Source organism: Silurus aristotelis (assembly GCF_946808225.1).
Source record: "Silurus aristotelis genome assembly, chromosome: 6".
Classification (NCBI taxonomy): domain Eukaryota; kingdom Metazoa; phylum Chordata; class Actinopteri; order Siluriformes; family Siluridae; genus Silurus; species Silurus aristotelis.
The window spans coordinates 5,992,315-6,007,746 of record NC_139579.1 but is presented as its reverse complement, the minus strand read 5'-3'; the positions used below and the strand labels follow the sequence as shown (position 1 = coordinate 6,007,746).

Sequence of the window (15,432 nt, the reverse complement as noted above, 5' to 3'; positions counted from 1 at the left end):
GCAAATATGGTCAAAATGTCAAAATGTATTGATTTTAATGACATTGAGTAGGAAGGCTTAGTAATACTACTGCAGTAAACAGTGCTATGGAAGTGAACATCGCTTAAAAGCTATTTCTAAATGTGGAGGAGGTAAAAATGAAGCTGGCGAGTTCAGCTTCAGAATCCTGCAGGGCCACTCAGCAGGGCTTTAAGACTTACCGGCCAAAACTGGAGAATCAAGCCCGTTTGGCTTTCACTGTAATAATCCTTTTTAATACATTTTTAATGAATTAATGAATTTTGGCAAACAGTGAAAACCAATAAGAGCTTCTGTACTGCAGCTGGCCAGTTCCTACATTCTCACAAGGGATTTCTTTAAGTAGCTCTTCACTGTAATAGTAATATATTTGTAATAATTGTGCTATGTAGGTGAGAAGTAGCTCTCAGCCTATTGCTATCTTAATACTTACAGGAAAATGAGAAATGTATTAATATAAATTAATATAAATAAACAAATGAAAGAATATAATCAACAAATAAACCCTCTAGTTTGTGGTGATCCCAGGGCTTGAACCCGAAACCTTCCAATCAGTAACCCAGAGCCTAAACCACTGAGTTACCAGTCTCATTTGCGCTGCAAATGAGGACTTCACAAATAACTATATGAACTATATAAATATAGTAAAGCCCTGATTCCTCTGTCCCTTGGGTTAGCCATAACTGATTATTCCATTAACATACACATTACTTTGTGGTCAAAATATGTTTCCGGTAAGAAAAATCTGGGTGTGGAAATGAGGAAATACTGGTTAGGGAAGGGCATACCATTGAAGTGAGGAAACTTGTTAAGGAAAGCAAAACATGCAAGTTGGATGCCTACAGTTAGGTAGACAGTACATGGGGTGAAGGAAATTAATCTAGCTGAACCAAAGAATACCATGTCTGGGATGTTGGATTTAATTGTTATTAACTAAATCTACCACAGAAGAAATGATTATGGAAAGATAACAAGACAAACCAGCCTACTCAAATGGTGCTACACATTTTGGCATGTAAGTTGACTTGGTTTTTTACAATCTCTGCAGTTCATTGTTATGATGTTATACTTTGAAACTGTATAATAAAATAGGACATGATAGCATTAAATGATAGTATTGAAAACGTACGTAAATTATTGTATGTAACACCAATGTAACATACGAGAGTAATGCCAGCTGAATGACATATATATAAAAAAGATTAGATACAATTTTCAAGGGTTTAATTACATTATTTAGGGCTTGAGGGTAAAGCAATATACTGCAATATACTTCAGTTTGTAATCCATTTCTGTTTTCGTTAATAATCTGCATGTGCACGTAGAGCAATGCAGATGAACAGGTTGAGTAACAGGTAAAAATAGTTGGAAATAAAGACAATGCGTCATGACTACACAAATATTTTCGTGCAATGTAATGTGTGGCATGTAACATACAGACCTAATGTGGTGGTTTTGGTTTTTGAGCAATATCTACACTTGCCAATATTTTAAATAGGAACCTGTACCTGTGCCTACATCTGTACAGCTGCTGTTTCATTCTGATTCTTTTAATATGCAAATCCTTTGGCAGCAGTGCAAATCATAACATCATGCTGATACAGGTCTGATGCAGTCGAAGTCTGGAAAAGACGACATATTTCCAACATTCAGCAGTTCAGTTTTAGTAAAATTGTACCCACTGACTGCTGCTCATCGGATGTTTAATGATTTTCAAACCCTTATTCATAAACCCTACAAAGCAATGTGTGCAAACATTCTGTGAAATCAGCAGTTTTTGAAATACACTAACCAGCAAAAGTGCCTCAGCCAAGGTCACATATCACATTTTCCCCCAGTTTTGACTGATGTGAATATTAACTGAAGCTCTTGATCTTTATTTGCATGATTTGTTGCAATTCATCGTTGCCGCATGTTTTCTTTCCTCTGTATGCAGATTTTTTCTTAAAGCCCAAACTTTTAAATGCATTTGTAACATTTGCATTTGACATTTGATGTAGTAGAAATACCTCTATAATTATATATATACTGTATATATATATATATATATATATATATATATATATATATATATATATATATATATATATATATATATATATATATATATATATATATGCTAAATAGTTACAGATATTTTATTATATTTTTTAGATATTAAACAATTTATTATTAAAAATAAGTTGACACTTTAAATGTGAATTAAGAAAAAGGAACATTTTTTTTTTTTTACCTTTTTTGCTATTTTTAATTGAAATATGCAATGGCACATAGATATTTTTTCCAAAATATTTATTTAAATAGTTGTCACCTTCTATAGGCAGTAACCCCAGCAGATACTGGCAACAACCAGCCACAAATGGCACCAAAATGGTTATTTTCTGATCAGAAACATTCATATACACTTACATAGACAGATGTTTGTGGATACCGGGCTTTAAGATTCTTACAGTATGTGGTTTGTGAACATTCCATTCCACATTTAGTCCCCATTTGCTGTTATAATATCCTCCACTCTTCTGGGAAGATGTTCCACTAGATTTTGGAGCGTAGTTATGAAGATTTGTGCACATGTAGCCACAATGGTTTTAATAAAGTTATGTACTGGTGTAGGATGAGGAGGCCTGGGGTGCAGTCAGTGTTCCAATTCATCTCAAAGATGTTCATTAGGGGTGAGGTAGGAGCTCTATAGCAGACCACTCAAGATCTTCCACTCCACCCCATGTAAACCATATCTTCACTCACTTTGTGCACACGGGTTTTGACATGCTAAGACAGGATTGGGTCTGCTAGTTCAAGTTAAGGTTAAAATTTAATGCCACCACATCCAAAGACATCCTACAGAATTGTGTGCCCTAACAAAGAAGCACATATGGCTGGACAATCAGGTGTCCCAATACTTTTGTCCACAACAAATTGCATTGACACTGTATTGGCAGTCAGGTAGAAAAGTATTATCTATTCTAAGAGTTTAAAGTTGCATAGATGACTAGTTAATGGTATTTTAAAAACAGTATTAAGCTACTATTAGATGTAATACATTGCTTTCATAAACGTTTAAAACAAAAATTATTTCACCCAAACCATTTAAAGTATTACCCGTACAAATATTACCCATTTGCTATATTAATTCCTAATCACTTTAACTAACTTTTCTCAGACAAATTCAATAAATTCAATTACCCATTGCATGTCTGAGCATTTTTACACCTAAAAAGCAAATCCTTCTACATGAAAGACTCGAAACTAAATAACTTCTGTATTTCCTCTGTGTTCTTACTAACACTTCAGTCATTTCCTGTCCATTCACTATTAGCAGGTGATATTTTTGATTGTGTGTTTTCTTTTCACAGCATGTCGAGCTCAACTAATGTAACAAGCATGTGTGATTCAACAGACAGGTTATGCAGTAAGTAGCTCAATTTTTTCAAACAATGTCCTTCAGTTAGGTCACAAAATTATAACGTGTGCACAGTATTTGATATGTCAAGTTCTTGAATTATGGTGTCATGGTGGTGCATTGTTTAGCATGCCCCCCACCTCAACACACACACATACATACCTATACTCAGGTTACTTGTGTTTACTGTGTTTATGTAAGTTTTCTTCCCATTGTCGAAAAACATGTCAATAAGCATTTTTCTTTATGCTAAATTGCCCCTATGTGTGAATTACTTCTAAAGAAAAAACATTAATTACTAGAGTTAAACAAGGAATCGTTTTTCTTTAGGATTTGTTTCACTTTTATGCCATTGTTCTAAACAATAGAAGTCTATCAAGAATATCGAGGGCATACAGGCTTTACTGGCATCATCATGCTATAATTTGGATCACATCACTGAATTTGTGATTTGGTCACTTTGGTTCTAAGGCAATGAAAGAAAGGTCAACTATGGTTGGATGTGCACAAAGTAAGCATTTTGTATTTAAAGCGGAGAACAAATTAATCAAAACCTGGGCACAATTGAAATATTCTTAGACTTTGAAAAACCATATTACTAAAAATAAATCAAGCAAATTGTAAAATAAATAAATGCAAATTTAAAGTAAAACAAAACCCATCTTAGCATCACATGACCACATTAAAATACACCAAGAGAACAAATTTAGTAGAACATTTCAAAAGTTTCCTTTCATGGCCTCTCAAGAGATTTATACAGTTACTCTATATTAAAAATCAGGGGAAATAAGGCGAGGGGGGGGGGGGGATCTGAAAGAACTTAATGAACAACATCGATTAAAACAAAACAGTTAAAGCTGAAGGATGTCAGATTTTTGAAGAGCTTTATGCCAGTCTTATGTTTTAACTATGCAGATCTACTGAAGCAACATAAGAATGACAGTCTACACTCCATTCAGTGGTTGTCCACCCACTGAACAAGCAAAACCTGTTTTCTCTAGACCGGGTGTACCAGGCATCTGGGTGAACATGGCATGTCAGTGATGATAAACGTGGACCAACATAATAAACTTAAGCGAATTGTTTAAGATTTAATAGTAGAGAGAACAACACTTGGACCTCTGGTTGACCAGTACATGTCGTTCCTGTTAGACCACATCTACATCAAATTCTATTCTCGACATAGAAATGTGTGATTGTTTCAGGAAGTGTAGGTCTTTCACCCTCAAAAGTCAAAACTTCTCTAATGTTCTGTCTACTAGATGTGTTGGCTGGAATTTCTATTTATTTGCTGATATCAAGTTTTATTAGCTTTTAAATTGTAAAACACAATTTGTAATTTAATAATGATTAAGCACAGTGGCTCTACACTGCAAAGAATTCTACACAACTGTGAAAAGCACCTACACCAAATTCACTCTTGTGTACAATTCCATTTGTTGCGAGATCTACTATGGCCCAATATAATGATTTCTTTAACTTTGTAGGGGATTTTGGATAAACAACGTGCACTGGTGATATGTTAGTGTCATATTGCTAGCGTTTGTGAAATTACACAAATCTAAGATACATATCTAAGGATATCTCGCTATTAATTGAATCATCTAGTAAGGTAATGCATAGAATGAAGTGTGGCTACCACTAAAAATGGCAGAACCACCAAAACCAGCCACCACAAAAGCTGTTAGAAAAAGAACAGTCTACATGGCACTGCACCCCGGTTTTCAAATTGAGACCCCACAAGGTCCTCATTATGGGCACCGGTCCATGTGGTCCCTTAATTTACAATCAGAAATTATCAACAAAACATCTGTCGATTAAATGTATCTACCTGCTTTGGCCACATGTTGGGTTACTTAAAAGCTCCTTTGATCTTTTGGGGCTCATGTGTTGGGGTTGTATACTGGAGGAGCCGATATGGTTCAGGATGGAAGCCCAGAGCAAAAAAAAAGATTGGCAAGGTCTATGAGGAACTCCATCCAATGATAAGTCAAGATACTTCTCAACATTGTTCCCTTTTGCAGGACCAGACAGTCTCATGGAGCATGATGCATTGGGCCACAACTGGCTTCACCATGTTGTTGAGATATTTCCTTTTCTGTGGCTGAGCTTTCTAATATTGCTTAGGAATCAGCAACAATTTACAGATAGCCTTAATTTGTTCTTTGCAGGTGATTTGTTTTATATCGCATACAAATCAGCAACAAGTGCTGTCCAGAATTTATTTTTTTGCTGTCCACCAGGACTTTTCTTTCCCCTTTTGCATTTGTTTACAGCACGATTAACCTGGAAGGTGGATTTTGCATTCTCAGCAAGGTCAACTGTGTTTGTCAGTTAAGTTGAATAGTGTAAATCACCAACAGGGTAGTGAATGCAAGAGCCCCTAGTACATGGTCTGATATTCTGCACCCCATCAGCTGGATCTGGTGTACTGACTAACTTTTCTCCAGAATATTTGCTAGTCTAATGCTTACTAATGCTTAAAAGAAGAGTATCAGTGGCAGCCATTTTAGTGTTGGAATCTATAAATAATGCTCAAAACCATATAGCACAGGTTTTCGAACCAGTAGATTGAATCTGGCATTACTGACATATCATTCTATAAAGGAAGATGTCTTCCTTGTAGGTATGATCTTGTTGAAAGGTGTGTGAGATATATACAGATGTGAGAATATTGAGAAAAAAAAAAATGCATTGGAATTTCTGACTAGAGTTTGGCATATGCAATGTGAATATGCAAAGTACTTGTAGGTAAATAACTTTAAAACTCAGCAGGTTAAAATGAAAGCATAAGAAGGAATTATACAAATGAAAAATTGACAAAGAAATATATAAATAGCTTTTAATATTTGATTTCATTTGAAGGAGGTCATTTTCTCTCTCCCAAATCTCTCTCTCTCTCTCTCTCTCTCTCTCTCTCTCTCTCTCTCTCTCTCTCTCTCTCTCTCTCTCTCTCTCTCTCTCAGTAATTAAGGTGTATCAACAGGAAATCATAGTGATTCCAGTGCTACTCCTGGTGGCATTCCTCTGTGTGATGATACTTTTATGTTGTCTGAGGCTCTTCAATGACCAGGAGATGATACAACATAATTCACATAGACAACACCACAGTACCAAGAAGCAGCACCTGCAAGGCATCGATGGTATGAAGAATAATCCCTGTTTGACATCTCTCACATTTTTGTGCATCCATGTTCAGATTTATATTTTTCAAAAATAATCAAATATAAAATAGTTCAATTAAGTACTCAAATAAAATGAAACGTATACCTCATTCTAACTTCCATTGCCAATTCTATAGAAGGTCCTTTTTTAGCAAACTCGGGTATTTGTGATCCATCTGAATATATTTATGATTATGAGGACTTTGCGAATGTATTGAAAAATCTCAAAAGCATACTGTATACAACGAGTTGCATATTATGCTACTGATTAGTTAAGCAGGGCCGTCATTTCTGTTTTTTAATCCACAGTGCTGTTTGTTTCACAATGAGCAATCACAAAGCAATACCCCATGAAGAATGGAATGCCAGGGTGTAACCTCTTAACAACATTCATAGTTATATAATTGAAATGATGCAGAATTGCATCAACTGGGATTCTTGTCATGATGCAGACACTATCCTTGGCACTATCCTTGATACATAGGCTTCATGAACAGATCCCTATCATTAATATGTCGTGTTTCACAGTACATATGTAATAGAGAGGTCTGCATTAAAGAAATCAAGTGTTCAGTAAAGGCAATCCGGTCCAGTGCTAGCAGCCAAACAGCTATTGTGTGTGTGTGTGTGTGTGTGTGTGTGTGTGTGTGTGTGTGTGTGTGTGTGTGTGTGTGTGTGTGTGTGTGTGTGTGTAAATTAAATATGTTTTTAATATATGAAATACATGAATGGCATATAAAAACAGGAAATAATCATAGAAAAAGTGTCGTCTCCATCTTCTCGGCTGCTCCCATTAGGGGTCACCACATTGATCATTCGTCTCCATACCACCCTGTCCTCTACACCTGCCTCTTTCAAACCAACTACCTGCATGTCTTCCCTCACCACATACATAAACCTCCCATTTGGCCTTTCTCTTTTCCACCTCCCTGGCTCCATCCTCAGCATTCTCCTACTGATATACCCCATGTCCTAACCCTAACCCTCCTCTGCACATGTCCAAACCATCTCAATCACACCTCCCTCACCTTGTCTCCAAAACGTCCTACATGCGCTGTCCCTCTAATAAACTCGTTTCTAATCCTGTCCATCGTCGTCACTCCCAACGAAAACCTTAACATCTTCAGCTCTGCTACCTCCAGCTCCACCTCCTGTCTCTTACTCAATGCCACTGTCTCTAAACCATACAACATCACAGGTCTCACCACAGTCCTATAAACTTTCCCTTTCACTCTTGCAGATACTTTATTATATATGTCTCAAGCAACCAATGGAAAAAAAAATATGTTCACATATATCATTATAACATTTTATATATATATGATTATATATGGCCATATATCAGATTTCTGTATGGGAAATACATATTGTTAGTGTAAAATTTGTTTATACATCTATTTCACAGTTTTACAAATCTGCATGTTTCTTCTTTGGTCTTTTATAGCACCTCCAGAGCTGAACCCCTTGGAGTATGAAGCTGTGCCTATGACAGTCCAAACGCCGAAAACCATGGCCAGCAGACAGCTTGCAGAACCACAATTGGCCACTGAGCGGCAGCATTGTTCTTTTGAGCAAATCGCCCCACTGCCCCAGTCTTTCACAATAAAACCAGATAAGATAGTCACACTCTACCAGGCCAGTCTAGACCAGAAGCCAGTGGTCTTACGGGTGCTTAATGGTATAAACATCACATAAATAGATGATTGTTTTATTAAAGTAAACACCTTATTAGGATTGTGCTTTATAGCAACTACATTTTGAAAACATTAGAAAGAGGCTACAACATGTAAATATGAATAATTGCCTATTATAAATCAGATTTTCCATTATATTTAAGGATTTATATATTAATGCATTGGCTATTTTATATTGTCTTCATTGACTAGACATATACACCTAAGTCCTAAGAGGCCATGCATTATCATTTTTTTCTTTCTTATTTTCTTGTGATCATGACTTAAGTTTCTCTAGGTGCCCGCACCGCCGTGCGTGTACGTGCCCACCCACACGTCCGCTGCCACAAATGGTTATGGTTATTATCCATGATGCCTCTAGAACATGCTCTCATGCTCTTAAGAGCATATCATTTCCTTTATACAAATAGTAATGTTTGTTATGTCAAGATCGCGAGAAAATTAAGTCTTGAAGAAAACGAAAAAACTAAAATATAATGCATGGCCTTTTAGGACTTAAATGTATATATATGTGAATGTGTATGTATGTACAATTTACGTATACAACAATGTATGTGGGAACAGATTTTAAATATCAGCATGTATTTGAGATCTCTACTATGTAGAAATACTCAAATATCCAATAACCAAGAAGTCTGGTGTCATTTAAACCCTGAGACTGCATTTAATAGCTAATAGAAATTCGACAACCCTACATTTTACTGTATATGTTGCACATGTAAGTTATAATACCATGATAAAGAAGTGTGCAACTGCAGTATGATCATCTTAACTCTTTTACCATGCTTTGTACTCCATTGCAGAATCAGCCGATTCCAGGGAACGCCAGGTCTTCCTGAGCTTTGCCCACTTCCTTTCAGAACTGGAGCCACATCCCTGTTTGCCCAGACTACTAGGTGTAATAAAAGACAAGACACCCCTAATTATAATATTAGAGGGCTTGGAGAACAACGATCTTCTCGGATTCTTATGGAGATGCAGAAAGGTGTGGTATGGACATGGTTAATGCCTAGATGGACAAATAATTACTAAAATAAAATTATTAATGAATTATTAATGGATAAAAGCATGTTGACCAGTAGACCCGTATTTGGTTCTTCCCAAGCTTTAAACGCATCTTTGTATGGAAGAGCATGACAATTTTCCTTCACTTTAACTAGCAGGCCCAAACCTGGTCCAGAATGTTGATGCCTCTGTACAGAAAGAAGCTCTATGTAGACATAATGCATTACAGATTGCAACAGGAAGTGGTAGCTAGTGGTTAATTGGAAGGGTATAAGGCCCCTAATTAATACGTTAGAAAGAATTGCTCTGGACTGGGACACATTCGCCAATGCCATAAATGTAAATATACAGTGGAAGATCTTGAGATGTCCCAAACACACTGAAAATCTTTGGGATGAACTGTAGCACCGAATACACCCCTGATCTCCTCATCAGTACCTGACCCCACTAATGCTCTTCAAGCTGAATTATCACCAAAGCTTTACAGCTGTGCTCCAAAATCTAGTCAAAACGACATCATTATATGTACTGTATGTTTTGTATATACACACACCGATCAGGCATAACATCATGACCACCTGCCTAATGTTGTGATGGTCCCCCCAGTTTGAGATACAGGATCTTGTCTGTTAGATGGAACCACATGGACCAGCCTTCGTTCACCACGTGTATCAATAAGCCTCGGCGCGCTCATGACCCTGTCGCGGGTTCACCGCTGGTTCTTTATTGGAGCACTTTGGATAGATACTGACCACTGCAGACCAGCAACAGTTTTGGAGATGCTCTGACCCAGTCGTCTAGACGTCACAATTTCAAGCCCTTGTGAAACTCAACTTTGAGGAACAAATGCTCACTTGCTGCCTAATATATCTTCACAGCTCATAATGTCACAATGTTATGCCTGGTCAGCGTGTATATATATAGAACTTTTAGTGATTATGATATATTGTCGAGTATTGGTTACACTTAACTAATGTAATGTTTACAATCATTGTCATTGACCCATACAGGGTCCCACAGGTCTGGAGGCACCATGTGCTATTACCGAAAAACTGCTCTGCTCAATGGCAAGACAGATCGCCTCCGCTCTGGTCAGTACTACATTGATCTGATCACATGGTACTTAATTTCCCAGTGCAAAAATGCTGCATGAAATATCCAGAATCAAATATCTTCAGATATACATTAGCTCAGTGATGATTGGTGTATTTTCAATGGTTACAGAACTTTCAAGCACAGCAATATGAAATGATGTCTAACCTTGAAATTACAGGAACATCTACACAGTAAAAAATGTACTCATGGAAACATTGGTGCAAGAAGTGTCTTGGTTGATCGAGACCTTTCTGTAAAGCTCTGGGGCTTTGGCCCAGCTTTTCGTAGGAGAATGAAAATGGGGACTTCAGGGGATTTGACGGAACTAGAGATGAGAAAGTGGCAAGCTCCAGAGGTGTTAGCCTATCGACCTGTCAGTGAAAGCAGTGATGTGTGAGTAATCTCAAGGCTGCAATGCATTACAAATTTGAGGAATTTTTTTGGCAATCCAATTAATAATGCGTTCCTATATTAATCTGAAAGTCAACATATTTCTATTAATATAAGGAATATAAGGAAGCACAGAAGCAATTAGCCATATAAGGAAGCACAGAAATGAAAATCCCTTGTTAGCATTTGTTAGTAAGAAGCTTCACTTGTTCCACCAGCTAATGTTACAAAAGAATAATAAAAATAATAATAAAAAAAACAGTAAGTAACATCCACCCTGTTAGTCTTATGTATTTAGCTAGTGGAGAAAGCGCTTACCTGATATTCAGGATGCCAGCAAAAAAAAAAAAAAGACTAAAACCCTGAGCATTTGCCATTGAATTTGGAAAAAATTACTTGGACTTAATTGCATTTCTTTCCTTTTTTTTTTTAATTTTTTTAAATAAAATATTAATGCTTTTTACTTTATGAAAGTGAAATAGGAGGAATGAAAGTAATGTTTTGTGAAAGTAGTGTTTGTTTTGCTGAGGAGAATAAAAAAAAATGGCAGGAGAAGATACATTTACAAAATAGCTTGCACATGTACACGAAATATTCTTCAGCTTCTTGATATAACTTTTATGCCAGAATGACAAACTGTAGATTTAATCATTCAGTGTAAGAGATGTTAAGAGGTCAAGCATGTCATTTTTTTCTTTTCTAATTTAGCTGGTCCTTTGGTGTCTTGCTGTATGAAATGGTAACATTAGGTGAGTTTGTTTAAAAAATTCACAAATTTTACAATCTTCATAATATTCAACATGAACTTAAACCACCTTTATAAGTATCAGTGTTATACTTCATTATAAATAAACAAGCTGCTGGAAATGTACCCAACTGCAGAAATTAGCTAGCTGCAATATTGGACAGATTAAAAAGTGTCAATCTGTTAAATGGTAATTCCATAAAATATGGTACAACATCTAATGTAGTCTAAACCACCATTTTAGGAGAACCTCCCTTCCCTAAAGTAATGGCCAGTGAACTCCTGCAGTACTTACAAAGAGGGAAAACCTTAAAGAAACCAATCAACTGTTCCAATTCATTGTAAGTAAACATGCACAGGACATTAAGTGTGTATTATAAGTGTATATTAACATTTTCTTTAAAAATGTAACTAAGAACCACTTCGATAGAAATGATCAGAATTTACTATAACATAGACAATCGCTTTGCAGTTTAGTTCACATCCACAATAGCTCTCTGTACTGGTCCACACTGCACAGTCTCTGTGCTATTGTTCTAAATGTACTGGTTTTGTTTGTGTTTTGTTTTTTAAGTTAGAGTAAAGTAGTTTGGGCTCTGACATGTACTTAAGTAAAAGGTAGTCATTACTCCTACTTGTTTTAGTGTCATGCTGGTAACTGGACCTCACATTATTAATATATTAATACAAAATAATTTTAAATGTTGTTATCTAAAGAATGTATTCAGGCTGAACATCTACCATATAGAACACAATCAGAGAAAAGATGATGATCAGGTGATCAGGAATGTGTCTGCTCTCAGTCATGTTTACATCACTGACTAACTCTGTCTCATTGACGTTAACCCCAGACTTCTCGTTGCCTTCTGCCTTGCTCGTTGTTAGGCTTCATAGGCTAGCCTTCGTCTGTGGTGCGTGAGAGCCAGGAAATTATACACTAATGGTAGGTTGAAAAAGCCATGCAATATAGATTAACACTAAAGTAACGAGCCTGGTTTGAAATTATAAGAAGTAGAAAGTTTAGACATTTGTGTAAAATATGTAATAAATAAAAGTTAAACGTTTTCTGGAAAAAAAAAAATAGCTGATACCAAAAAAAAGAAATCTACTTAAGTTCAGTCCCACCTCCGTGTAGATCCCTGGTCCTGAAGGAACGTTGTTTTGTTTCATTGTATACAGGCCCATCTGTATATGGCAAAAATGGCAATAAAAGCCAATACACTTGACAAATGTGTGGTGGGACTTGAAATCAGGTCTGTACAAATTGTAATCTGGTGGCAGGCTGTGGTTGATGTGGGTATTGTAGTTATAAGTAGTCTTAGACTGTTGTTTTTGGACATTAGAAACAGTGTTTCATGAAATAAATCTTTACTAAAAAAGCTCATGGATTGTATTTAAAATTACTGGCTACAGAAAACTTAGCATATCCCTGCTGTATAGTTTGCTTTAATACTAAAAATAATTGAAATTGCAGGAAGGATTTTTTAGACCAAGCAGCTAGACACAGTCAGCCACACATTTACAGATGTGCTGCAACTGTTACCTAATCAATGGCAGGACAGCAGAGCCACAACTTAAGGCAAATCGATTTGAGAGTGATTTGTCACTTCACTCATGATATATGGGCCTCTACTAATAGTACCACTATTGCTTGTTGACTGTTGCTTCTTTGACCTGTGGTCAGGAATGCTACAGATCTTGCATAGCCTCAAGACAATGTCATGAAGATGTGCATCATTGTGGAAATCATTGCTGAGATACATTAGGGGTGTAGTCCTAAAAAAAATACTATAGAACAGATTTGAATGTTAACACATTCTTTAATTTGTCCTTTGAAACATTTTGTTCTGACAAGTGATCTGAGTGAACATTGGACAACAAAAAGTTGTTTGAAGTATTAATAATCATAATAATAATAATAGCAGTTATAATCTAAGCCATTTTTTTATTTTAATATTATAGCATCTATATTTATTATAAAGTGTATATTTTTCAGATACTCCATCATTAAGGCATGTTGTCAGTGGAGACCACAAGACCGAGCTCCACTGAAGGACGTGATTTCAATGCTCCAAGTAGCTGAGAGTCATGCCAATGACACGGTTGTACTTCAAGCGACTGAGTCACTGGATATTGAGAAGTACATGCAGGAATCTGGCTATGGAGAGGCTTACAATTTTGCTGCCCTTTAACACACTTTCACGTGGACATTTTCAGAGATGTTGATCTTCGCACAAACTGAATCCACCTACAGTAAAATGCATGTATACATTTGTAGTAGTATATATTTATTCATTCTGTGTGGGTTGTGGTGTGCTGAGGGGGAGGAGGTGCTGTGGTTGGTGCATGGCAGACACTGCAAACCAAAATGATTTTAACTTGCTAACTTACATATACGTCTGTAACAAATAAGTAGCACATAAAACCTGATTGTGTAGGAAATGTCACTTACTCCATGTTAGATTCTTGTTTATAGAACTTATGTATAAATGCAATTATAGTAGGTTATTACTACATTATGTTATTACTGTTACTTTTTGTAATATTTCTTAATTATCTACATAGAGTACCAGTCAAAAGTTTGGAAACACCTTCTTCTGTGATTTTCTTTATTTTTATTATTTTCAACACCAACATTGAAGACATCCAAACTATAAAAGAACATTATGGTAAATTTGTGTTAAAGTTATGTAAAAAAAATATGTTTGTTGTTTTTATTATTATTATTTTGCTTTTATTGCAGCTTTGCACACTCTTGGCATTTTCTGAGTCAGCCTCATTTTGTAGTCACCTGGATGAAAATTTTCCAACAATCTTGAGGGGTTCCCAGAGGTGTTGAGTATATGGTAGATGCCTCTGTAGATCTAACAAAGTAAAAACCAAAAGATCTTGGACTCATCAGACTCTGAGAACTCCAAGAAACATTTATGTAAATCTGAGGTTTCTGAGGCTGGTATTTCTAGTAAACTTATCCTCTGCAACAGAGCTAGCACTTGGTCTTATTTTCATGGGACAGTCCTTATGAGAGCCTGTTTCAGCATAGCGTTCTAAAAACTAAATTTGGGGATAAAGTTCTTGAGATTTTTCCGATTCACATTGCATTTCTTAAAATAGTGATGGACTGTCTTTTCTCTTTACTTAACAAAGAGTTTCTTCCCATAATATTTGTACAGTTGTAGTAGCACTAATGGAGGTATTGACTCTGTACTCGCCCTCTTCTCTGCACAAGACAACTGATTGTTTGAAGTGCATTAAGAAGGCAAGAAATGTCACAAATGAACTTGACAGGGCAAAAACATATTCTATTTTGTTTCACACTTTTTGTTTACTACATAATTCCATGCGTGTGCTTTCATAGTTGAGATGTCTCCAGTAGTAATGTTGAAAATAAAACCACTGAAACAGGTGTGTCCGAACTTTTGAAATATGATCGCAAATCCCAAAATTTAAGTGTTATCAGCATTAAATTACCATTATTTAAAATATTTATGTTCATGTATTCATACAAAGCAACCAAACTATACAGTTTACAGTCTGGGATTGCTGAGCTGAATCGTTTAACTGAATCGATTCAAACGATTCGGATGGTTCAATCTCCTTCATTTCTAATGCATAATCCACCCTTACCTTATTCATTATATAGAAGCACAGGAATTGTGTATCTGACAGTTTTACTTTTGACTGGGATGTATTTAAAATTGTATTTAAATCATTTAGGCTTTAGCGGTGGACATTTTTTTATTGAGTCAAATGCACTCGGAGACGGTAATGTCACTGAACCGACTCTCTATTTATAATATGATGTACAGACCAGAATCAAATCAAAATGAAAGATAAATATTTTAAAACCCCGGGCTTGAGTTTCTGTTGTCTTTTTTATACAGTATTTATGTGTCTTGGGGGGGAGGGAAAGTCTCTGTC

The 15,432-nt window shown here is 36.1% G+C and overlaps 1 protein-coding gene across 2 annotated transcripts; it reads left to right on the top strand.

The window, feature by feature from the left end:
* Positions 1–817: 817 nt before the first annotated feature.
* On the top strand, positions 818–15,363 carry styk1a (serine/threonine/tyrosine kinase 1a). 2 transcript variants are annotated; one of them, XM_083544374.1, is made up of 10 exons: positions 818–1,033; positions 3,372–3,427; positions 6,385–6,561; positions 8,027–8,260; positions 9,080–9,261; positions 10,292–10,372; positions 10,555–10,769; positions 11,475–11,515; positions 11,756–11,852; positions 13,508–15,363. In XM_083544374.1, the coding sequence occupies exons 2-10, from the start codon at positions 3,373–3,375 to the stop codon at positions 13,701–13,703; spliced, it is 1,278 nt and encodes a 425-aa protein (XP_083400500.1). In that variant the 5' UTR covers positions 818–1,033; position 3,372; the 3' UTR covers positions 13,704–15,363. The 2 variants fall into 2 exon arrangements, with proteins under 2 accessions (XP_083400500.1, XP_083400501.1); XM_083544375.1 differs by lacking the exon at positions 6,385–6,561.
* The last annotated feature ends 69 nt before the right edge of the window (positions 15,364–15,432 follow it).

Bases quoted from the DNA above. Each gene is read 5' to 3' on its own strand.
- styk1a (XM_083544374.1), top strand. From the start codon at position 3,373: ATGTCGAGCTCAACTAATGTAACAAGCATGTGTGATTCAACAGACAGG. The intron at 10,373-10,554 runs GTCAGTACTACA...TTGAAATTACAG, and splicing joins GACAGATCGCCTCCGCTCTG to GAACATCTACACAGTAAAAA. The intron at 11,853-13,507 runs GTAAGTAAACAT...TATATTTTTCAG, and splicing joins ATCAACTGTTCCAATTCATT to ATACTCCATCATTAAGGCAT.